Here is a 24,309-nt window from a genome sequence, read left to right on the forward strand (position 1 = left end):
CTAAATAATATCAAAATTAAATAAACCCACTAACAACAACCACATTTTGTACTTTCTCCTTTGCTTGGTTTGCATTTATGATTATGATTAAGTGTTGAAACAATGGATAAACATCTCATCCAGCAACTTCTGTTTGATGACTTTTGAAGTTTGCTAAAGATAGAAACATTAATACAACCTGACAATGCAAGCATGCTGGGAGAGATATGAAGGAAGTGAATGTCTGAGCTCAGAATAAAATCACATTTATATATTCCAGTGATGATAAAACAGACAGAAACCCAGGTCTGAACCTGCATGATTTATTCGATCTGCACTGATGCTAAATGTTCACCGTATACAAGAAACAAATAGAAATAATCACAATAAAACACACACAACCTCCGCTTCCTGACAGAACGAAGCACACACGACTATGAGTACAGGACATCCATCTACACCACACAAACCTACCGAGTTTCTTCAACCTGTCACTGTATAAAAACACTAACCAGACGAAATATGTGTTCATATGCAGCCATCTGGACAAGAGATGGTGGAGAAAAAGCAAAGCTGTGAAGGTGAGATCTTCCTGAGTCATATAGTGAAATGAAGCGGAAAACAAGAGCGAATCTGCTGCTGGTACGAGACAGAAACAGAACTGTTCGTTAGTCGAGATCATTCACAAACTAAACACACGAGAGAAAGGTTTTGTTTGGTGTTTCACTCCTTGGCTGAAGTCTGAGAGCCCTGGCCAATCAGAGCAGAGCGCTGAGCTGTCAATCATCGTGGTGGATGGCTGAGTGGGCGTGGCTTCGGGCGTCACTTCCATCCTATTGGCTGATTTAACTACACTGAATAATTCACACGTAAGAGATGATTTTGAAAAGAAACACGTCAAACTAACAAACTCCATTCCGTGTGCTGTGTTCCTAAAACATCCACTTCTTCCAAAACGGGAAAAAGGATAAGAGTAAAAGGAAGGTATAGAGGCGTGTGATGATGATGATGATGATGATGATGAAGGTGTTATTGCTCGCTCAGCTGTTCTCTGCTCTCTCCGTGTTTCGAGGGCTGGTTCGGGGACGGTGTCTGGGACGGGTGGGTTCCTGGAACCAGACCCTCCAAACCCACCGGGACGCCCCCTGCTGGACCAGACGGGAACCTGCGGGAGAGGGCAAAGGTCACCACACACACATGTGACACGCACTAGAATGTGACTGGGATGAAATAAAGGGGTGTGAGAAATGACAGCCAGGATGTTGTTTCTAACAGTGTTCAAGTATTAAAAACATGTTTTCATTCATTTGAAATAAAGGTCAAAAAAACAGAAATAACAGAAATAAATCAATTAAAACATAAATATATATATATATATATATATATATATATGAAAAACTTAAATGTAAAAATGTAAATAAAAATTAGAAATTTTATCTTGCCAATTAACTGAAATAAAACAAAAACATAAAAAAATACATAAATACAAAAATAATATAAATAAAATAAAACATTTAATGAAAAACATAAATGTAAAAATGTAAATAAAAATTTGAAATTTTGTCTCGGCAACTAACTGATATAAAATATCAAAAAAAATATCAGATAAAAAAACTTAAACTTATAAACCTAAATAATAATTATAAATGGTGTCTTGGCAATTAATTGAAAATTTTTTTACATTTAAAATAAAATGAAATAAAATATTAGATGAAAAACTTAAATGTGGCCTTGGCAAATAACGAAAAGAAAAGAAAAGAAAAGAAAAGAGATTAGATGAACTTAAAAACTTAAAGTTAATAATATGAACAGAAATTAGAAATACTGCCTTCAAACCTTTAAACTAAACTAAACAAATTAAACCAAATGTAAAAACTTAAATGAAAACGATATATGTTGCATTGGCAACTAACTGAAATCAAATAAGTTGAAATATTTAAAAATATGAAAGAAATATTTTTTGACCAAAAAAAAGTTTAAAAAAAACCTATCAAATTTAAATTTAAAGTATAAAAGTAAAGTAATGCAAATAATTAAAAATATTATAAAATACTATATTATTACATAAATTATATACAAATAACACTGGTTTCTAAATTTTAAGATAAGATTAAATAATAGTCATATTTAAATAATATTTTAACTTGGCATTGTGTATTGCTTATTCATTAACATTTATCAGGGTCAATATTTGGGTGCATTTATTAGTTTTTAATATATATATATATATATATATATATATATATTTCTATTTAGCTTTTAATTGTAATAATTTGTATCACTTTTCTTTCATCAATTTTTATTTCGACTTGATTTAAATTAACAAAAATATTTTAATGATAATAACAACAAAAAAGGTTGCATGCCTATAGCAAGTTTTGTATGTTTCTGGCCCTAAAGCTTGTGAAGATGTACATCTCTGTTAAACTGTATCTATTAAACTAAATCCTGAGGGAGGGTGTGGCCATCAGAGGTCAAAGGTCAAAGCAGCAGAGATGTTCTTTTACCTGCTCTTGCTTTAGGCATTGATTTTGTCTTGGTGGGCGGAGCCAGTCATGATGGCCTGCATTGATTGGTTGACATGGCTGTGTGAGAGAAGCAGATGTGGGCGGGGCTCAGAGTTAAACTCGTGTCATGTGACTGTGTGGGGGTGGAGCTTACAGGGTTGGGATCATGAAAGAAAATCAATCAAATGATGAGCTCGATGAACGTTAAATAGGAGTCTAGTCGTACCTGTAGGTGGCGCCGTTGAGCTCAGGATGAACCTGCTGCTCCATCAGGCCCCAGGAACCTGATGAGATGAAGAACTCCTTATTCACACAGTTCCTCAGACTGTCCGGAATCCGTCCTGAGACGCACACAGACTGTTTTAATCACTCAGATGGGCTGGTTAAGGGTCGGAGGCCGAGTGATTGATGGAGTGTGTACCTGTGATGGCTCTGCGTATCTCTGTGGCGGCCGCTTCTCTCATCTCCAGAGACGCCTGCTCGCTGTACCAGGCCGTGTGCGGCGTACAGATCAGGTTAGGAGCGTCTTTCAGAGGACCCTGTGCAAAACTACACACAAATCAGTGCATCAGAGAAATATCCTGAGGACCGTCTTTCTGTCCGTTTCCACTGAAAATATCCTCTCATGTGGTGTAAAGAAACCAGAAAATGAGTTTTACAGGGGAATATTTACAGTAAGGTCTCTCCTGCTCATCAAGAGTGCATTTCCTTGATCAAAAATACTGTAAAAATTGTGTAATATTATTCTACTGTAAAACATCAGTTTTCTGTGTGAGTATCTGTTAAAGTGTAATTTATTTCTGTGATGCTCCGCTGTATTTTCAGCATCATTCCTCCAGTCTTCAGTGTCACATGATCTTCAGAAATCATGAAAATATGATGATTTACTGCTCGAGAAACATTTCTGATTATTATCAATGCTGAACACAGTTAATATGTTTGTGGAAACTGTGATGCATTTAGTTTTTCAGGATTCACAGATGAATGGAAAAGGTCAAAAGAACTGCATTTATTTCAAATAGAAATCTTTTGTAACATTATAAATGTCTTTACTGGTCCTTCATTCATTTATTGATGAATAAAAAATAAATAAATAAATATTAGATTAAAATGTTGCTATTAACTGAAATAAAACGTTTGCATTTAAATAATAAAATAAAAATTAATTACAATTAAAACGATATTTAAAATAGATGTTTTTATTTAATAAAAATTATAATGAACTTAAAATTAAATTATGATTATAATGAACTTAAAATTAAAATATAAAATATATTTACAAAAAAAAAAAGAAATATTAAAAAAGCAATTTAGAAAAAAATAATTGAAAATGAGAAACGATGCCTTGGAAACCGAAAAAAAAAGGTTTAAACTGCTAAAATTACTAAACCTGAAATAAAATATAAATATTAGATGAAATTCTTAAAATTCAATAATTTAAAAGAATAATCGACAACTAAATTAAATAAGTTGAAATTTAAGTACTAAGATTACTAAAACTAAAAATTAAATAAAAATAAAGCTAAAAATAAAAACATATTTTTATAAAGAACACAAAGTTACTAAAACTTACAATATATAAATATACAAATAAAATCTAAATACTGGTATATTATGAATGGCATATAAATAATAATTAAATAGCACTGGCATAGGGACAGAAGGAGTCGTGACATAATTATATGTAAATAATTCACAACATCTCTACATCTCCGAAGATAGTTTACACATAACTAAAACTCATCCATCTTAAACAGAAGTCCCTCCTCAAACGGACAATACACACGGTTCAAGTAAGACATTTCTGCTTTGAATTCCTCTGGAACTGTTCGTGTTGAAGTGACAGAATGTGTTCAGTGTCAGAGTCACCTGAAGGGTTCGGCCTCGTGGACATCGAGAGCTGCTCCTCGTATCCGGCCCTCCTTCAGCGCCTGAGCCAGAGCCCTCTCATCCACCAGACCTCCTCGAGCCGTGTTCACCAGGAACGCCCCCTGACGCATCTGACACACACACACACACACACACACACACACACAGGTGGGTGTAATGAGGCTGTTTCTCCAGAAGCAGCATCAGCTCAGTGAACGCCGTGTGTGTTGTGCTGCACCTGTTTGATGGTGAAGTCGTTGATGAGGTGATGGTTGTGTTCGTTCAGGTTGCAGTGCAGCGAGACGCAGTCGCTCTGATAAAGCAGGTCCTGCAGAGTGTAAACACGCTGAACACCCAGCGAGCGCTCTAGACCGTCCTGCAGGTACGGGTCGTAGAAGATCACACTGAAGCCAAACACTTTAGCCCTGACGGCGACGGCCTGCCCCGAACGACCTGCCACACACACACACGGGCACACACACACACACGGACACACACACACACACGGACACACACACACACACGGGCACACACACACGGGCACACACACACACACGGACACACACACGGACACACACACACACACGGGCACACACACACACACACACACGGACACACACACACACACGGGCACACACACACACACGGACACACACACACACACACATGGGCACACACACACACACGGACACACACACACGGGCACACACACACATGCACACAAGGACACACACACACACACGGACACAAGAACACACACACGGACACACACACACACGGGCACACACACGGACACACACACACACACACACACGGACACACACACACACACACACACACAGACACACGGACACACACACACAGACACAAGGACACACACACACAAGGACACACACACACGGACACACACACACACACACACACACGGACACACACACAGACACAGACATTTTTCAGATTCTGTGTATGAAGGATCTTTATATGATTTAGTGTAGGTTTGACGGTGAAGCACAGGTGAAGAGCACGAGGCTGTCGTGTGTTTGAGCGTCTCTCACCGAAGCCGATGAGTCCGAGTGTTTCTCCGCGGATGCGTGCGGCTCCTGAAGCCACTTCCCGGATCTGCTCCACGCTCTGAACACGCGTGCCCTCCCTCAGAGCCTGGTACAGCCACGTGTTCCTGCGGTACAGATTCAACACGTGACACAGCGTCGAGTCGGCCGTCTCCTCCACCGCCGCCGACGGGATGTTACACACCGCGATCCCTGAACACACACACACACACTCTCATAAGCACTGACATAACATGCTATAAACATCAGTCTTTGCTCTATATCTCTAATAATCCGTCTCAGTAAAATGAGATCAGTTTGGGATCAGAATTATTTTTTACAGTCTCTTTACAGTCTCAGTCTCTTCTGCTCAGCAAGGCTGCATTTGTTTGATTAAAAATACAGGAAAGAAATGTATTATTGTGAAATATATTTATGATGTAAAATAAAATGCTTCTATTTTAATATACATTAAAATCGAATTTATTTCTGTGATGCTCCGCTGTATTTTCAGCATCATGACTTCAGTCTTCAGTGTCACATGATCTTCAGAAATCAGTACATTTTTTTTCTACTTTTCTTTTTAAATAAATAAAAAATGTATTCAGCAAGGATGTGTTAAATTGATAGCAAAGATTTATATTGTTAGAAAATATTTATATTGTGAATAAATGCTCCTGAAAAAATAATTGTGGTTTTCAAAAAAAAATTGCATTACAACTGTTGATATTTCTAATAATAAATCATCATATTAGAATGATTTCTGAAGATCATGTCACACTTTACACTGGAGTAATGATGATGGAAATTCAGCGTTGCGTCACAGAAATAAATTACAGTTTAAAGAATATTACATTAGAAACCATTATTTTATATCGTAATAACATTTTGCAAGATTACTGATTTTTTCTGTATTTCTGATCAAATAAATGCATCCTTGATGAGCAGAAGAGACTTCTTTAAAAACATTACTGAACCAGAATTTTGACTGTTAGTGTATAATGCAATGCAGTGATTGAGAGCTGAAGAAATCAAGGCTCCTCAGAAGATGTGAGATGTTCTGGAGGCTTGTGAAGATCATTCCTCCGCTGAGGAACAGTGAAAGTAAAGCTTCTGGAAACAAACGCTCCTCAAAAGATCCTGAGGATCAGATTTGAGACTCTAAAACATGATTGATGGAGAATCAAGTAAAGCTGAGCTGCTTCAGTCCAGGAAGAGTTCATCTGGAGATATTACTGACATTATTCTGACCTTTACTTGATCACAATCAGACAAGATCTGAGCTGGACGCTTGTACAGTTACACTAAAAGAGCTTTGAGTGGATACAAAACATCAAATCTGAAAGATTACTGTGTTACTTTGATTGATTCTGCACGAGTTAGTGTTGATGTTGATTACCCAGCTCTCCGGCTGCTTTAATGTCGATGTTGTCGTATCCGCTGCCGATGCGGATGATGATCCTGAGCGCTTTGAACTTCTCCAGATCTTCTCGTGTGAGTGTGATGGTGTGATACATCAGAGCTCCAATCGCCTCGTTTAACACCTGAGACACACACACACACACACACACAGCTCAGAGCTCATCCTATGATGCTTCACATGACTCTCATCCATCGTTCGGTTGTAAATTATGCCTTTATTGCAAGGTTATTTTTTAGATTCTGCCATGTGAAATAATCATCGCAGTCAATAAATATTTGATTATTTTTCCCTAAACTCTCACTTGAATTTTTTCTAGATCATTGGGATGCTTTGGAAGCTGGTCTGAAGTTGGGATATGTTCGGTGAATAAACAAAACCTCGAAATGAAATCCTTAAAATAAATGCTGAAATAAACTGAGAAGAAAGAAACTGAGAAATGTTATCTTGGAAACTAACTGAAAATAAGTGTTTATTTATTTTTTAAGGTTAGTAAAGGTGACTAAATTACAGTTTTTCTCGATTGTTTACACACATTTTCTGGTACTTGAGACACAATGACCACAACATGTAACTCATTCACCAACCCCCTGAGCCAATTCTGCTAAACTACAAGCACAATTCCTGCTTTACACTCAAACTGCAGTTTCAAAACACTACACAATTCTCTGCTTTAGGCACAATTTTCATGTGGAAAATTTATTGTTTTCACAAAGAACACTGCCATTCAGATATGCACACTGACTCATCACATGGGCAAACACCCGTCACACAGTTTTACAATTAGCAATCAGAGCTTTAGCATAAAAGGGCAACAGGTGAGCGCTTCAATGGAACAATGGATGCCAACATTGGAAACAGAGGCAGAGCCAGAGGAGTGAGAGTAGGAGGAGGAGGAGGAGAAGGAGGAGGAGGAGGAGGAGGAGGAGGAGGAGGGGGAGGAGGAGGAGGAGGAGGAGAAGGAGGAGTAGGAGTAGGAGTAGGAGTAGGAGGAGGAGAAGGAGGAGGAGGAGGAGGAGGAGGAGGAGGAGGAGAAGGAGGAGTAGGAGGAGTAGGAGGAGGAGGAGGAGGAGTAGGAGTAGGAGGAGGAGGAGAAGGAGGAGTAGGAGGAGGAGTAGGAGTAGGAGGAGGAGGAGTAGGAGGAGTAGGAGGAGGAGGAGAAGGAGGAGTAGGAGGAGGAGAAGGAGGAGTAGGAGGAGGAGGAGGAGGAGGAGGAGGAGGAGGAGGAGAAGGAGGAGGAGGAGGAGGAGGAGTAGGAGGAGGAGTAGGAGTAAGAGGAGGAGAAGGAGGAGTAGGAGGAGTAGGAGGAGTAGGAGGAGAAGGAGGAGTAGGAGGAGGAGGAGGAGAAGGAGGAGTAGGAGGAGGAGGAGGAGGAGGAGGAGGAGTAGGAGAAGGAGGAGGAGGAGGAGGAGGAGGAGGAGGAGGAGGAGGAGTAGGAGGAGGGGAGGAGGAGGAGGAGTAGGAGGAGGAGAGGAGTAGGAGGAGGAGTAGGAGGAGAAGGAGGAGTAGGAGGAGTAGGAGGAGAAGGAGGAGTAGGAGGAGGAGGAGGAGGAGGAGGAGTAGGAGGAGTAGGAGGAGAAGGAGGAGTAGGAGGAGGAGGAGGAGAAGGAGGAGGAGGAGGAGGAGGAGGAGGAGGAGGAGTAGGAGGAGGAGAAGGAGGAGGAGTAGGAGGAGGAGGAGGAGGAGGAGTAGGAGGAGGGGAGGAGGAGGAGGAGTAGGAGGAGGAGAGGAGTAGGAGGAGGAGTAGGAGGAGAAGGAGGAGTAGGAGGAGGAGGAGGAGAAGGAGGAGTAGGAGGAGGAGGAGGAGGAGGAGGAGGAGTAGGAGGAGGAGAAGGAGGAGGAGTAGGAGGAGGAGGAGGAGGAGTAGGAGGAGGGGAGGAGGAGGAGGAGTAGGAGGAGGAGAGGAGTAGGAGGAGGAGTAGGAGGAGGAGTAGGAGGAGGAGGAGGAGGAGTAGGAGGAGGGGAGGAGGAGGAGGAGTAGGAGGAGGAGAGGAGTAGGAGGAGGAGTAGGAGGAGGAGGAGAAGGAGGAGTAGGAGGAGGAGGAGGAGGAGGAGGAGGAGGAGGAGGAGTAGGAGGAGGAGGAGGAGGAGGAGGAGGAGGAGTAGGAGGAGGGGAGGAGGAGGAGGAGTAGGAGGAGGAGAGGAGGAGGAGGAGGAGGAGGAGGAGGAGTAGGAGGAGGAGGAGGATGAGGACGGGGACGAGGACGAGGAAGGCCAAGGAACGTAATCTCTGATGAGATCCGAGCCACTTTAGTTGATCATGTGGTCAACCATGGTCTAACAATGAGGGAGGCTGGGCAAAGAGTACAGCCAAATTTGAGCAGGTACACTGTGGCATCCATCATACGGACTTTCCGAAATGAGAATAGGTAAGAAATCTACTCTCACTAGAAAATTGCAGTACTACATATAAATACAGTATTCAATGAGTACAGTAGTACAGTATTGCCTGTGGACTGTTCTGTAGGACTGTAAAAATGCTGTAAAGTATGCTTCATGTATATAGGAAATGTATACCTACTTTGTATTTACACTATTTTACTATGTATTTGTTTGGCAGAACTGAAAGATTACCAACACAAGGCGGTCGAGAACGTGTTCTGTCTCCTGAACAGGAAACTCAAATCATTAACATGGTCCTAGAAAACAATGCCATAACATTACGACAAATACAAAGAAAGATAATAGAAAACAATGACATATTTCAAAATATTGATAGGGTAAGCTTATCAACACTGGACCGTGTCTTGCGCAGAAATCATCTCAGGATGAAGCAGGTCTACAGGGTGCCATTTGAACGCAATTCAGAAAGAGTCAAAGAATTGCGACATAACTATGTGCAAGTGAGTCCCACAATTGATGCATACTCTCAACACTGTATACATTACTGTAAATTATACATATTTCAATATTGTAATCATAATGATTGAGCTTCACAATAGTGACCACTCCATGTCTATTTCTGATATTGTCATGTGTGTTTCAGAGAGTCCTTGAGCTAGAGGTGGCTGCAGTGGAGCACCAGTTCATCTTCATTGATGAGGTTGGGTTCAACCTCACAAAAAGACGAAAGAGGGGAAGGAATATAATCGGCCAGCGTGCCATTGTTGAAGTCCCTGGCCAGCGCAGAGGGAACATCACAATGTGTGCAGCGATTACCCATCACGGCGTCATCCATCACCATGCTACCCTTGGCCCCTACAACACCGCCCATCTGATCACATTCCTGGACACCCTACACAACACACTCATTCCACCAGATCAGGGAGATGGCCCAGAGCAGCTCAGGTACGTTGTCATTTGGGACAACGTAAGTTTCCACAGGGCTGCTCTGGTTCGTAACTGGTTCACTGCCCACCCACGCTTTTTAGTTGTTTATCTCCCTCCATATTCTCCATTCCTCAATCCTATTGAGGAATTTTTTTCTGCCTGGAGATGGAAAGTGTATGACCGAAATCCTCAAACGCGTATACCTCTTCTCCAAGCTATGGAGGACGCATGTGGAGATATAGCAGCTGATGCTTTTCATGGCTGGAATCGCCATGCTAGGCGATATTTCCCCCGCTGCTTGGCCAGGGAAAACATTGCTTGTGATGTGGATGAGGTGCTGTGGCCAGACCGCAACAGAAGAGAGGATGCAGCATAGTGTTTTTTTATACAGTATTACTGTAACTGTATACAGTAAATTCTTCTGTTGTTTCGTATGTAGACCACTGTATGTCCTACTTTGTGTTGGTTGGGATGTACACAGTGTACATTGTTTTTGTGGGAAAAATTAAATATATTCGTTACCGTGTATTTGTGTGTTCTGTAAAAACAATATTCTCAAATATTTTACAACACACTTATGTATGTACTGTCTGTAGTAAGTGTAACACTGATTATGATGAATGGAGAATAAGTGTTTTCCATTCATCATAGTGTTTTACACTGAGCACATCAGTGTTCAAATGGTTCTTATAAATGTCTATTCATATGATGGTTTGTGTGTGTCATTTGAAAGCAAAATACCATTTTGAGAAGAAATAACATTGTTTTGAATGTAAAGTTTCATTTTGCAGGAGCATTGAGGGGTTTTGCCCATTGTGTGTGTGTTTTTGGATTTGTGTGTAGAGTTTTGAGAATATGAGGCATGCTTTCAGAAAATGTGTGTAAACAATCGAGAAAAACTGTAATAAAATAAGTAAAACTGAGATAATAATAATATTTTTTAATTATATGGACATGACATTTTTTTACAAAAAAATATTTTTTTTTAAAAATATGCAAATAAAAATATTAAAAATATATACATTTTAAAAACACTAATAAAAATAAAAACACACAACTAAATTACTAAAACTAAAATAAAAAAAACAAAAAGTGTCTGCATGTGTGTGTGTGTGAGAGAGAATGTGAGTGAGTGTGTGTGTGTGTGTGTGTGTTTGTGTGTGTGTGAGAGTGTGTGTATGTGTATGTGTGTGAGTTTGTGTGTGAGAATGTGAGTGTGTGTCTGTGTGTGTGTGTGAGTGTGTGTGTGAGTGTGAGAGAATGTGAGTGTGTGTGTGAGTGTGTGTGTGTGTGTGTGAGAATGTGTGTGTGTGTGTGTGTGTGTGTGTGTGTGTGTGTGTGTGTGTGTGCGTGTGTTCACCTTCTCGTGGATCTCCTGTGTGGACTGGGCGTCACAGAAGGCCACGGTGGCCAGATCTTTGAGGATGGGCATCTCCACAGTACAGTCCCGACCGGAGGAGTAGGAGGAGGAGGAGGAGGAGGAGGAGGAGGAGGAGGAGTAGGAGGAGGAGGAGGAGGAGGAGGAGGAGGAGTAGGAGGAGGGGAGGAGGAGGAGGAGTAGGAGGAGGAGAGGAGGAGGAGGAGGAGGAGGAGGAGGAGTAGGAGGAGGAGGAGGATGAGGACAGGGACGAGGACGAGGAAGGCCAAGGAACGTAATCTCTGATGAGATCCGAGCCACTTTAGTTGATCATGTGGTCAACCATGGTCTAACAATGAGGGAGGCTGGGCAAAGAGTACAGCCAAATTTGAGCAGGTACACTGTGGCATCCATCATACGGACTTTCCGAAATGAGAATAGGTAAGAAATCTACTCTCACTAGAAAATTGCAGTACTACATATAAATACAGTATTCAATGAGTACAGTAGTACAGTATTGCCTGTGGACTGTTCTGTAGGACTGTAAAAATGCTGTAAAGTATGCTTCATGTATATAGGAAATGTATACCTACTTTGTATTTACACTATTTTACTATGTATTTGTTTGGCAGAACTGAAAGATTACCAACACAAGGCGGTCGAGAACGTGTTCTGTCTCCTGAACAGGAAACTCAAATCATTAACATGGTCCTAGAAAACAATGCCATAACATTACGACAAATACAAAGAAAGATAATAGAAAACAATGACATATTTCAAAATATTGATAGGGTAAGCTTATCAACACTGGACCGTGTCTTGCGCAGAAATCATCTCAGGATGAAGCAGGTCTACAGGGTGCCATTTGAACGCAATTCAGAAAGAGTCAAAGAATTGCGACATAACTATGTGCAAGTGAGTCCCACAATTGATGCATACTCTCAACACTGTATACATTACTGTAAATTATACATATTTCAATATTGTAATCATAATGATTGAGCTTCACAATAGTGACCACTCCATGTCTATTTCTGATATTGTCATGTGTGTTTCAGAGAGTCCTTGAGCTAGAGGTGGCTGCAGTGGAGCACCAGTTCATCTTCATTGATGAGGTTGGGTTCAACCTCACAAAAAGACGAAAGAGGGGAAGGAATATAATCGGCCAGCGTGCCATTGTTGAAGTCCCTGGCCAGCGCAGAGGGAACATCACAATGTGTGCAGCGATTACCCATCACGGCGTCATCCATCACCATGCTACCCTTGGCCCCTACAACACCGCCCATCTGATCACATTCCTGGACACCCTACACAACACACTCATTCCACCAGATCAGGGAGATGGCCCAGAGCAGCTCAGGTACGTTGTCATTTGGGACAACGTAAGTTTCCACAGGGCTGCTCTGGTTCGTAACTGGTTCACTGCCCACCCACGCTTTTTAGTTGTTTATCTCCCTCCATATTCTCCATTCCTCAATCCTATTGAGGAATTTTTTTCTGCCTGGAGATGGAAAGTGTATGACCGAAATCCTCAAACGCGTATACCTCTTCTCCAAGCTATGGAGGACGCATGTGGAGATATAGCAGCTGATGCTTTTCATGGCTGGAATCGCCATGCTAGGCGATATTTCCCCCGCTGCTTGGCCAGGGAAAACATTGCTTGTGATGTGGATGAGGTGCTGTGGCCAGACCGCAACAGAAGAGAGGATGCAGCATAGTGTTTTTTTATACAGTATTACTGTAACTGTATACAGTAAATTCTTCTGTTGTTTCGTATGTAGACCACTGTATGTCCTACTTTGTGTTGGTTGGGATGTACACAGTGTACATTGTTTTTGTGGGAAAAATTAAATATATTCGTTACCGTGTATTTGTGTGTTCTGTAAAAACAATATTCTCAAATATTTTACAACACACTTATGTATGTACTGTCTGTAGTAAGTGTAACACTGATTATGATGAATGGAGAATAAGTGTTTTCCATTCATCATAGTGTTTTACACTGAGCACATCAGTGTTCAAATGGTTCTTATAAATGTCTATTCATATGATGGTTTGTGTGTGTCATTTGAAAGCAAAATACCATTTTGAGAAGAAATAACATTGTTTTGAATGTAAAGTTTCATTTTGCAGGAGCATTGAGGGGTTTTGCCCATTGTGTGTGTGTTTTTGGATTTGTGTGTAGAGTTTTGAGAATATGAGGCATGCTTTCAGAAAATGTGTGTAAACAATCGAGAAAAACTGTAATAAAATAAGTAAAACTGAGATAATAATAATATTTTTTAATTATATGGACATGACATTTTTTTACAAAAAAATATTTTTTTTTAAAAATATGCAAATAAAAATATTAAAAATATATACATTTTAAAAACACTAATAAAAATAAAAACACACAACTAAATTACTAAAACTAAAATAAAAAAAACAAAAAGTGTCTGCATGTGTGTGTGTGTGAGAGAGAATGTGAGTGAGTGTGTGTGTGTGTGTGTGTGTTTGTGTGTGTGTGAGAGTGTGTGTATGTGTATGTGTGTGAGTTTGTGTGTGAGAATGTGAGTGTGTGTCTGTGTGTGTGTGTGAGTGTGTGTGTGAGTGTGAGAGAATGTGAGTGTGTGTGTGAGTGTGTGTGTGTGTGTGTGAGAATGTGTGTGTGTGTGTGTGTGTGTGTGTGTGTGTGTGTGTGTGTGTGTGTGTGTGTGTGTGTGTGCGTGTGTTCACCTTCTCGTGGATCTCCTGTGTGGACTGGGCGTCACAGAAGGCCACGGTGGCCAGATCTTTGAGGATGGGCATCTCCACAGTACAGTCCCGACCGTCCAGCAGAGCCACCAGAGGACGAGGATGCATCGGGCCGTTCACGATCTGAGGCCTGATGCCTGCACACACACACACACACACACACACACACAGAGAGAGACACAGAAGAACTTTAGTGCTTTTATATTTGATTCATCAATACTATAGTAATTGCATAATATAAATTATTTCAGATGTTTTGTTTTGTGATGGCAAATATCAAACATTCTGACTTTTGTTTTATATTGAAGAACAAGTGAGCACAAACAAACTCTCTCTCACACACACACACACACACACACATACACACACACCTCATCCCCCAAAAGCACTTAAGGAGATTTCAGAGCATCTGATTTCACCTCAGTGACATCTTCAGGAAGTTCAGATTAAGATGAGGGAGAACGACCCAATCAGAGGTTGAATCCAAAATAGAACACTATTAATGAATTATATACTGTAGAAACAGTAGAAATAGTAGAGCAGTGTGCAATTCCAAACAGTGTGTTTATCTGTCTGTTTGGAAAACTGTTTCTAGCACATTTCTGTGGCACCCTGGCAAAAATAAAAGATCTCTCAGGAACACAAATGTGATTGTTAATAGAGCATTGTGAATCACATTATAAACTAATTTGAAACAAGAAAGTATATGAAGATATGATTTAAAAGGACTATCACAACAATGCATTGTTTTTGCCCTCATATCAAGTGTCTTCCATTAAAATATATTTTTAAGATCATACATCAGTTCTCTCAACAAAAGCAATTCCTGATTTTAATTTTTACTATAGCACGACAGTTTAGCATCAAGCTTTTTAAATGTACAATCTTACTCAAAATACAGTATTTATTGTTTCATCTGTCAGAAAGTACATTGAAAAACATCTTCAGCATTCAGTAGTTATGACTAATAACTAATATTTCAACATAATGAATACATTGCATCTTTATTCAATAATTCAGCAAATCTCAATAATTCTTATTTTATCTATATGATGTGATCACCTGACAAAAATTTAGAAATGTCATTGGAACATTTCTTTGCAGTTTGTTCAATATTAAATAAAAATGATAAATGTAAACTGTAGTGAATATATATACCAAACAACACATACATTCACATTTGGGAATGTATGCTATATTTGAATAATATGACTATAGTTTCTGTCATTCACAATGCTTCATGGGAGTGGATGATCACAGTTTCCTAACATCTTTATTTACAGTAAATAACACTTGTTTCGATACTTTATATCTAATCCATTCAGATACTTTAAGTATGACTGGAATCCTTTTGAGAGACACGGTATAAGAGATAAGAAATCAGATGAACTGAGAGAGAAAAGATTGAAAAATAAAAATGAAAACAACAGAGCAGAAGAGGGAGACACACAGTCAGTACGGATATTCAATATCCAGGAGCCGTTCCATTTACAATGCATGAATAATTCACACTGACCTCCACTCTGAGACACACACACACACACACACACACACATCATATCCAAACTCAAAACTGACACATTACAAGCATCTAAATGTTGCTGAAATCATCATTAAATGCTTTCAAACATGTTTATTTACCAGCGTGCAGATGACTTATAAACACATCGTTCTGATCTGTCCTTAACATTACATAACCACACACACACACACACACACACACACACACGTCTTTAATCACTTCAGTCTTTCTGCAGGACATGTGCTGAACACATAAACAAACTCATCCTGCTGCAAACATAAGCTAATTATCCCTTCCATACATGTCTTCACTACCCATAATGCACCACAGCCAAAGGTGTTCTGGGTGTAAGCAGGATCATATGATCCTCCCGCGGTCACGTGTCTCACACACACACACACACACACACACACACACACTGACCTGTGGCGAGCTCCATCTGGGCGACAGGACGTGCTGCGGTCAGATTGGTCGGTGTGTGTGTGTGCAGTGAACAGCGGATGCTGCTCTGTTTAACAACATGCTAATAAACCAACCAACCAACGAGAGAGAGTTTAAGACTAGCGGCAGCCATCGCAGAGCTCCGCCCACTCCACACACACACACACACACACACACACACACACACACACACACACACACACACTTCTTGAGTTTATTAAATGTGTTTGTACGGCAGTTTCACAAGTCTGTCCTCATTTACACACATTATCTATGTGTGATTACAATGTAACCACTGGTTGCCAAGCAACAGACAATTAATGTGTACGCATGACAACCAAAAGCCAAACAAATACTAAAGGAGCAACTAATGACAGACACTGGAAGAAAGAAGGAAAAAAGGAAGGAATAAAAAGAAAGATAGATGAAACACAGAATGAAGGAAGAAAGAAAGAAAGAAAGATGAAAGAAAGAAAGGAGGAAGGAAGGGTGTAAAGAAAGAAAGAACAAAAGAAAGAAGGAAGGAAAAGAAAGAAAGACGAAAGAAAGAAAGAAAGAAAGAAAGGAGGAAAGTGCGTAAAGAAAGAAGGAATAAAAGAAAGAAGGTAGGAAGGAAAGAAGAAAGGGTGTAAAGAAAGAAAGAAGGAAGGAAGGAAGGAAGGAAGGAAGGAAGAAAGAAAAAAGAAAGAAAGAAAGAAAGAAAGAAAGAGAGAAAGAAAGAAAGAAAGAAAAATGAAAGACGAAAGAAAGAAAGGAGGAAGGAAGGGCGTAAAGAAAGAATGAAAGAAAGAAATTAAGAAATAAAGAAAGAAGGAAAGAAGAAAGGGTGTAAAGAAAGAAAGAAGGAAAGAAGAAAAAAGAAAGAAAGAGAGAGAGAAAGAAAGAAAGAAAGAAAAAAGAAAGATGAAAGAAAGAAAGGAGGAAGGAAGGGTGTAAAGAAAGAAAGAAAGGAGGAAGGAAGGAAGGGTGTAAAGAAAGAAAGAAGGAAGGAAGGAAGGAAGGAAGGAAGGAAGGAAGGAAGGAAGGAAGGAAAAGAAAGAAAGACGAAAGAGAGAAAGGAGGAAGGAAGGGCGTAAAGAAAGAATGAAAGAAAGAAAGAAATTAAGAAATAAAGAAGGAAGGAAGGAAGGAAGGAAGAAAAAAGAAAGAAAAGAGAGAGAAAGAAAAAAAGAAAGACGAAAGAAAGAAAGGAGGAAGGAAGGGTGTAAAGAAAGAAAGAAATTAAGAAAGAAAGAAAGGATAAGAGGAAGGAAAGATAGCCGGGGAGGAATAAAGGAAGAAACGAAGAAAGTACAATTCATCTGATGAAACTCACAATTTTAATTTAATTTTGGAAGTTGAATAAACACTGACATGTTGTCTTTTACAATGTCTTGAGTTGATTTGTAATTACAATCATTTAGCATTTAACATTGTTTCATCATTGAAACAGCTAACAGTATTTGAGCCATATTTGAGTGTTGAAGGTTGGTCACATGTGGACTGTGACAGAACTCATCAACACAGCCTCCTGAACACCAACAACCTTCCTCCTGACAAACTGTCCTCATGTGCATTTAACACACAGAAGATCTTCACGAATCATCAGCGTTTATCAGCAGTTGGGAAGGAGCCTAACAGTCTCCGCCATTTCACTTCTAAATTCTTCTCAAAACCCTAAAATGTCAAGTCAAGCTGAGTTTTCTAGAGACTCTCACTGTGTGTCTCCAGTCGAGAGACTCTAACGCGTTCTCAGAGGACCGTGTCTCTGCATATCCTATTAACACTAATGAGATTTCAGGCTCTAAGACTATGATTAGGCCTGTAGTGAGGTACAGTGCTCAGCTCAAACTGTAAAACACACACACTGTTATCTGAATTAGAGAGAGAAAACACTATGGTTCTTGTAGACCCAAAAGGGCTGAATGTCAGCAAGAAAAGCCCCCGGGTTAAAGTTCCTTGTAAAGAATCATAAGTTCAGTATTTCTCTGAACCTCTGGCAGAAACACTGTTAAAATTGTAAAACACACAAATTCAGGTCTGAAATCAGTCAAATGCTCATTCATGCACCAGCAGTGAGCAAAGCACTCAAGTTCAACGTCACTTAAAAACTTTCTATATTCCTCAAGCTGCTGCAAAGAGTTTCTTACATGTCTATGAAACCCATTCTATCAAGTCATTCAGGAAGTTCAGCTGGGATCACAAACGCTGAATCCCACTAGAGGGGGAATATATATATAGTCTCCTAATCTAAAAACAGAACCCTAAGCTAAATCTGCTTTGCATGTCCAAATATCAAAGTCTGCTGTTAGCAGGAGTTGTTTGTTTGTTTTAGGAATTGTATTTATTAGTCATAAAATGCCTTCATATTTCGCATTTATGGTCTACACCATCCATACTACTGAAAACAAGGAACACGTAGAGTACATTTGAAGAATGAACAACGGCTAGATCTTAACAACAAGCACGAACCCAAAAACATTACATGAAGGTAAATCTAGCTGAGAAAGATTGGGACAGGTGGAAAAGACAGAATAAGGTCGTTACTTGTGTCAGGCGAAGGCATGGTAGATATGATGACGGGCGGTCCAGTTCGGCGGGTTTGCTTGTTGTTAGGATTAAGGGTCTGAGGCTGGAGCGCTGAGGATGCTGGAAGGATGGCACTCTCCACAGGCGCTGCTCCCTTGCGGAGTAACTGAGGGCTGTGATGAGGGCTGTGGGTAGGAGAGAATGGAGGAAGGTTTGGAGGGCGCTTCATCAGCTCCATGGGGGTGAACGTACTGGAGAAGGTCTTGGGTGCTAGTCCTGGGATGGTCGGAGGCTGTTGTTGAGCAGGCAGGGCCGACATCGCCAGGCCAGTGTGGGCGTTATACAAAGGTCGAGTTTGAGGTAGCGCAGTGGCGTAGCCCCCCAGACTGACCGGGAGACCTCCGATCGAGCGAACCCCTGGGTATGTTGTGGTTTCAAGGAGATGCTGAGATGGAGCACTGCTTGGCCGGCGACCTAGAAACTCTCCCATTCTAGGTGAGATAGACTGCATGGCGCTGGGAGGCTGTTGAATGAGGTTGCCCTCCATGCCGAGTGCCTGAGGCTGCATGTAGAGATCACTGCGGTGGCTGAAGCTGTTGGAACGACCTCGCATTACTACACCACCAGTTGCTCCCGTCTTGCAATTGATAACCACTCTTGACAGCGCACGTGCCTGCCCCAAATTGGGAGCGATGGAGCGGACGTCGTTGTCTTCCATCATGGCAAGCATCGAGGTAGAGTCGAACCCTTGCTGTAGGAGAATAGCTATGGTGCTTTCCGACAGACCCTCGGAGCGCAGGAGAGCCAGGAAATTCGAATCCACTGATCTCTTGGGGTCGACATTGACGCCCGCCGAAGAGTGGTGGCCAGGCATCCCGGTGGTGAGAGGAGCCGGTGCAGAGCCTGGATCGTACGAAGGGTCATAGGACATCCTCTGAGTCGCATAAGCAGGGTTCCCTCGAGGAAGAGACCCATCCATGGCCGAAGCTGTAGGGTCCACCACTATGCAGGTGGATGGCGGCTGACAGGACTCCAGAGAAAGGCCGTTGACGTCACTGTACACGGAGTGGCCGGGGAAGCTGGACTCAATGCCGAAGCAAGCAGGTGAAGCGGCTCTACTGCGAATACGCTGACTGTCTTGGATCATCTTGATGGCTAGAGAATCCCTGTAGAGGCGGCTGATCTCATGAGCCGAGGGCGGAGGAGGAGGGGGTGGAGGAGGAGGAGGATGATGACCGGGCGTAGGACCAGGAGTAGCCACTCTAGCTTGTCCTTGATCCCATGCGGTCCTGACCCCTCCTGCGGACAGGCCATAATGCGAGCCTGATCTGCTCAGCATGTTCTGGTTTCCTTTATAAAAGCCCTGCAGATCTTCAGGTGGCTGGGCCGATAGAGCGATATCAAAAGGGTAGTAATCCGGAGGAGGAACGGTTCCACGAACAGCCATGACGTTCCCACAGAGGTTTCTGTTAGTTTCAGTGGAAGCAACCCATTAAGCAAGTCTTAACCGAACCTTACCGTGACTTCCAAAGAGTTTGAGTGCAAACGCTCGTACCCTACAGCCTGAAAGCCTAATGTTTAGTGAATGCAGGAAAGAAGAGAGGACGGTTGTGAGGAGGGGAAAAACCAGGTGTTTGATTTCACTTCTTATGTTTCCCTTCGAAGGTGTGCGAGGGAGGTAATATTTCACCTGTTCTCTAACCGACATTTCTTTTTTGCATCACTTGAGGTCATGCTATCATGTGACTGGCAGGTAAGCGCTAAATTATTTAGCCCTGGAAACATAACCAAGTCAGACAGAAGAAGAATAGGACAACACAGCAGATCAGTAACACAAACTTACCAACTGAACAGCAAGGAAACACACTTTACATCTATACACGAGCTGGATTCTGGATGTTCTCAGGCATCGAGATTTTATTTGGAGAAAAATAAGGGGAGAAAGAAGGACGATGCATTGGCAAAGGAAACCTCAAATTAAAAATGCACCAAATTATTGCACCACTTGACCGTTTATCTACATAAGATTTGTGTTGGAAGAAATGCATTTTAAACTGTAAAAATCAAAATGCGATAAACTTGCACATTGCACATGTCGCTTAGCAATCATATGTGAATGTACAGTGAACTATATTACTTTGTTTATTCCAATTATTATTAAAAATGCAACTATTTATTGAAAATGTGTGTATTTTTTCACCTCAATTTGTGTCTTATCTTCTTAAGGTTTCTTCTAAGGCACAATGCGAACTGTAAAATAACTTTATGCTTTCAGCGGTGTCATGATAAATAGTTCACAATCCTTCCAGAGTGCAGAAATATCTGCAAGAACGGCCCAACAAACATGAACACATCTGACAGCAGCTCTCTGAAAACAGAGCTGATCCTTCTTTAAAAGCAACCCCTCAAAATAACCCCAGCAGACCAAAACCACGTCTCCAGTGACTTTTCTAATGCTTCGAGATATTACCACAATCACTGTAGCACAGGACCTTTCTGCAAAAGAAGAATAGTATACAAACGGATGTAGATATATTAAACCTTTTAAAATATGCACGCACTTTTTATTCCTAGAAGCAGAATTCCTCATTTTTAGTTGAAAGCATTTACTAAGAATTTTTTCAAGCAATCACATGATGAACGGATGTCTTGTTCAAATTGAGAAAACTCAAATCTCTCGTGCTCTATTTGTACAATGTGATTCTTATGGAAATGTACGATTTTTAGAAAATAAAAAAGCATGAAGGAAAGTCCACCTTCAAAACGAATTATCAGTGGACTATTAAAATAGCAAAGAATTGCCATGCTTTTTATAACAATCGTTTCAATTATTTTTGAATCACGACAAGAAAACCAGACATTTTAATGTTTAAAAGCATTTAAATAAAGTTATATCTTGGGTGAAACAAAGACAGTACAATGTTTTTTGTAATCTTTAAACACAACAAGAAAACTAGACATTTCAACGTTCTTAGAATATTAAAAATAAACACAAGTAAACGTTACATTATGAGTCAAATAAAGCAAGTGGAGCTGTGTTTTTATAACCATTAAATAATCAAGACCTTTTTAAGCAACCACTAACATCAGCTACTGCTGTTATTCTAACTTAATAAACTGCAATCAGATTTGTTGCATATTCAAAACGATCCCTGTGACTGCAAGTGTAAATATATATTAAAGTTGAAACCACCACTGAACAATTTAACGCTCTAACAAGAGCCTGGAGAGGAAAACACATGTTAGTAATTGACAGCTGCAGAGGAACATCTGCTGAAGGGCTGAAAGCCTGTAACTACAGCATCATGTGATTGTGTTCTTCTGTGCTCATCGCCTGCCGCGCGATCCCTCCTCACAGACAACCTGCCACGAGCTGAAGCCAGATGGAGCAACAGACGGACAGCAAAGACACCACGAGACCAGAGACGAAAACACACTTCAGCTCGAGCCCGAGGGCCTGTAATAACGGGGCCACGCTGAGGTTTCTCTCTAAACCCTTCCGAGCCGTTGGTAGCGAGCGCAACAGACGTGCCAGATCGGCGTTTTCCCTGCAGCGCATGGCTCCTGTCGCTCCTCTGATTAAACTCTCTGTATTTCATCTCCAGACCGCAGGCTGGATAATGCAAAACACATCTCGAACCATGTAATGATTTAATCACGAGTGTCATCCGGCCCAAGGCTCTCCACAGAGAACACCAGATCTCGCGTTTCATGTAATACACTGATCACAGCGACTCCGTGTTATCCATCAGGAACAGATTTCAGATCAGAATGGAAATACAGTAGAGGTGAATGTGAGTTTGCAGTGGATTGTGGGAGACTTGACTTTTAGGAGTCACTTTGATAAATGTTTTTCTTTGGATAACAGTTCATGCAATTATCTGTTAAATAACTATAATAAACAGGGTTGTGCGCTGTTCAGAATTAAAAGCTGAATATGTATTAAATAGAATTCAGTATTGCGGCTCAAATGTACATGCAAGGATGTAATATTACATTGAATGCTGTGAAATATTATTATTAAATATAACTATTTAAGAGCAAAGTGAAGACAAATTAGGCTCGAAAAAACAAATATTATTGTCCCTGCAGCACAGAAGCGGTCATCAGTGTCACAGACGTATATTTGTAGCAATAGCCAACATTGTATGAGTCACAATTATACATTTCTCTTTTATGACAAAAATCATTAGGATATTAAGTAAAGATCATGTTCATGAAGATATTTAGTAAATGTCCTACTGTAAATATATCAAAAATTTAATTTTTGATTAGTAATATGCATTGCTAAGAACTTCATCTGAACAACTTTAAAGATGATTTTCTCAATATTTAGATTTTTTTGCTCCCTCAGATTCCAGATTTACAAATAGTTGTATCTCAGACAAATATTGTCCTCCGAACAAACCACACATCACTGGAGAGATGATTTATTCAGCTTTCAGATGATTTAGAAATCTCAATTTTGAAAAATTGACACTTAAGACTGGTTTGTGCTTGTGCCTTTGAAGTACAATAAAATATACAAATACAATTCAGTAATTCCTCTTCCTGTTATTCTGATTTTAAAAAACAGGGTTTTTACTGTTAACTAAAACAAAAACTATTTAAAAAACATGTTTATTAATTAAAATTAAGCTTAAATAAAATATAAATATTAGATGAAAAATTTGAAATGTTGCCTTGGCAACTAACTGAAATACGTATAGGTTGAAGCACTAAAATTGTTGCATAGAAATTAATACAAAATTGTAAATTTGAACTAAAACTGAAAAAAAAAATCAAACCTCAATAGCAATAAAAAAAGAAAAAAAAAGAATAAGAATTAAAAAAAATTATGCATTTCTCAGAAAAAAACTGTATAGGAATTAAAATTAATATGATAACAAAACATAAAAATTAAAGATATTTCAAAATAATCATAAATAGCATATAGTAAACAGTGCTAAAGTAACACTGATTCCAATCCAAGTTCATGTGTGTTGTGTTTGACTCGATTCACTCATGAATTTAAAGAAAGCATGTTCTTAAATTATGATTTTTGCACAAACCTGCTAAAAAATTATAATAACAAAATAGAATAAAATATAGTTTATAAATAATCAAGTGTGTAAAAGTTGCAGTGCAGTGTTTAAATCAAATCTTCCCCAAAACCGTGTAAAAAGATTAATTCTGGGGCTGAAAATGAATCTGATTCTGATGATTAATTCTGAGCAGAATTAAAAGAGTCTCACCTTCACAGATTCTGTCGAGTCGTTGTCTCTTGACTTTGTGTTTGTCGGTCAGAGCCATGCTGACACACACACACACACACACACACACACACGTCTGTCTCTCTGACGTGAGCCGCACTGTCTAACACACTGAAGATCTGGCCGACCGGGGCATCACCCCTCAGAAAATCTGCATTAAACACACAAAATCACACAATTAGAGCCAGGAGAGCATGCACAGCTTTCACAAACAAACACTCTGTTATTCTTTAGCATGCAAGTGACTTCCTTAGACCGAGAAATGAGTCAAACAAGCACAAATGCACATTTTATGAGTGTTCTTCTGAATGCTTCTCATATTAAAATGAACACAAGTGCATTTAATGCGACAGCATCTTGAGTGTAATGACACAGAGTGACCAGCAGAGGACAGAGAGA

The 24,309-nt window shown here is 40.2% G+C and overlaps 1 protein-coding gene across 3 annotated transcripts; it reads right to left on the reverse strand.

Annotated features, from left to right (window-relative positions):
- Nucleotides 1-555: 555 nt before the first annotated feature.
- LOC132121742 (C-terminal-binding protein 2) lies at nt 556-24,081 on the reverse strand. Of its 3 annotated transcripts, none has more exons than XM_059531479.1 (9): nt 23,893-24,081; nt 14,170-14,324; nt 6,804-6,948; nt 5,411-5,617; nt 4,594-4,808; nt 4,356-4,486; nt 2,908-3,035; nt 2,713-2,827; nt 556-1,144 (listed from the first exon to the last, which is right to left on the reverse strand). In XM_059531479.1, the coding sequence occupies exons 1-9, from the start codon at nt 23,948-23,950 to the stop codon at nt 1,009-1,011; spliced, it is 1,290 nt and encodes a 429-aa protein (XP_059387462.1). In that variant the 5' UTR covers nt 23,951-24,081; the 3' UTR covers nt 556-1,008. The 3 variants fall into 3 exon arrangements, with proteins under 3 accessions (XP_059387462.1, XP_059387460.1, XP_059387461.1); XM_059531478.1 differs by lacking the exons at nt 14,170-14,324; nt 23,893-24,081 and adding exons at nt 2,487-2,564; nt 11,455-11,548 and having other exon boundaries at nt 1,008-1,144; XM_059531477.1 differs by lacking the exons at nt 14,170-14,324; nt 23,893-24,081 and adding an exon at nt 11,455-11,548.
- Between the last annotated feature and the right edge of the window lie 228 nt (nt 24,082-24,309).

Source organism: Carassius carassius, chromosome 39, assembly GCF_963082965.1.
Source record: "Carassius carassius chromosome 39, fCarCar2.1, whole genome shotgun sequence".
In the NCBI taxonomy this organism is placed as follows: domain Eukaryota; kingdom Metazoa; phylum Chordata; class Actinopteri; order Cypriniformes; family Cyprinidae; genus Carassius; species Carassius carassius.

Coding starts and splice junctions, on each gene's coding strand:
- LOC132121742 (XM_059531479.1), bottom strand. CDS start 23,950: ATGGCTCTGACCGACAAACACAAAGTCAAGAGACAACGACTCGACAGA. Junction 4,487..4,593: donor ACGACTTCACCATCAAACAG/GTGCAGCACAAC, acceptor TGTGTGTGTCAG/ATGCGTCAGGGGGCGTTCCT. Junction 1,145..2,712: donor CTCAACGGCGCCACCTACAG/GTACGACTAGAC, acceptor CCTCTCCCGCAG/GTTCCCGTCTGGTCCAGCAG.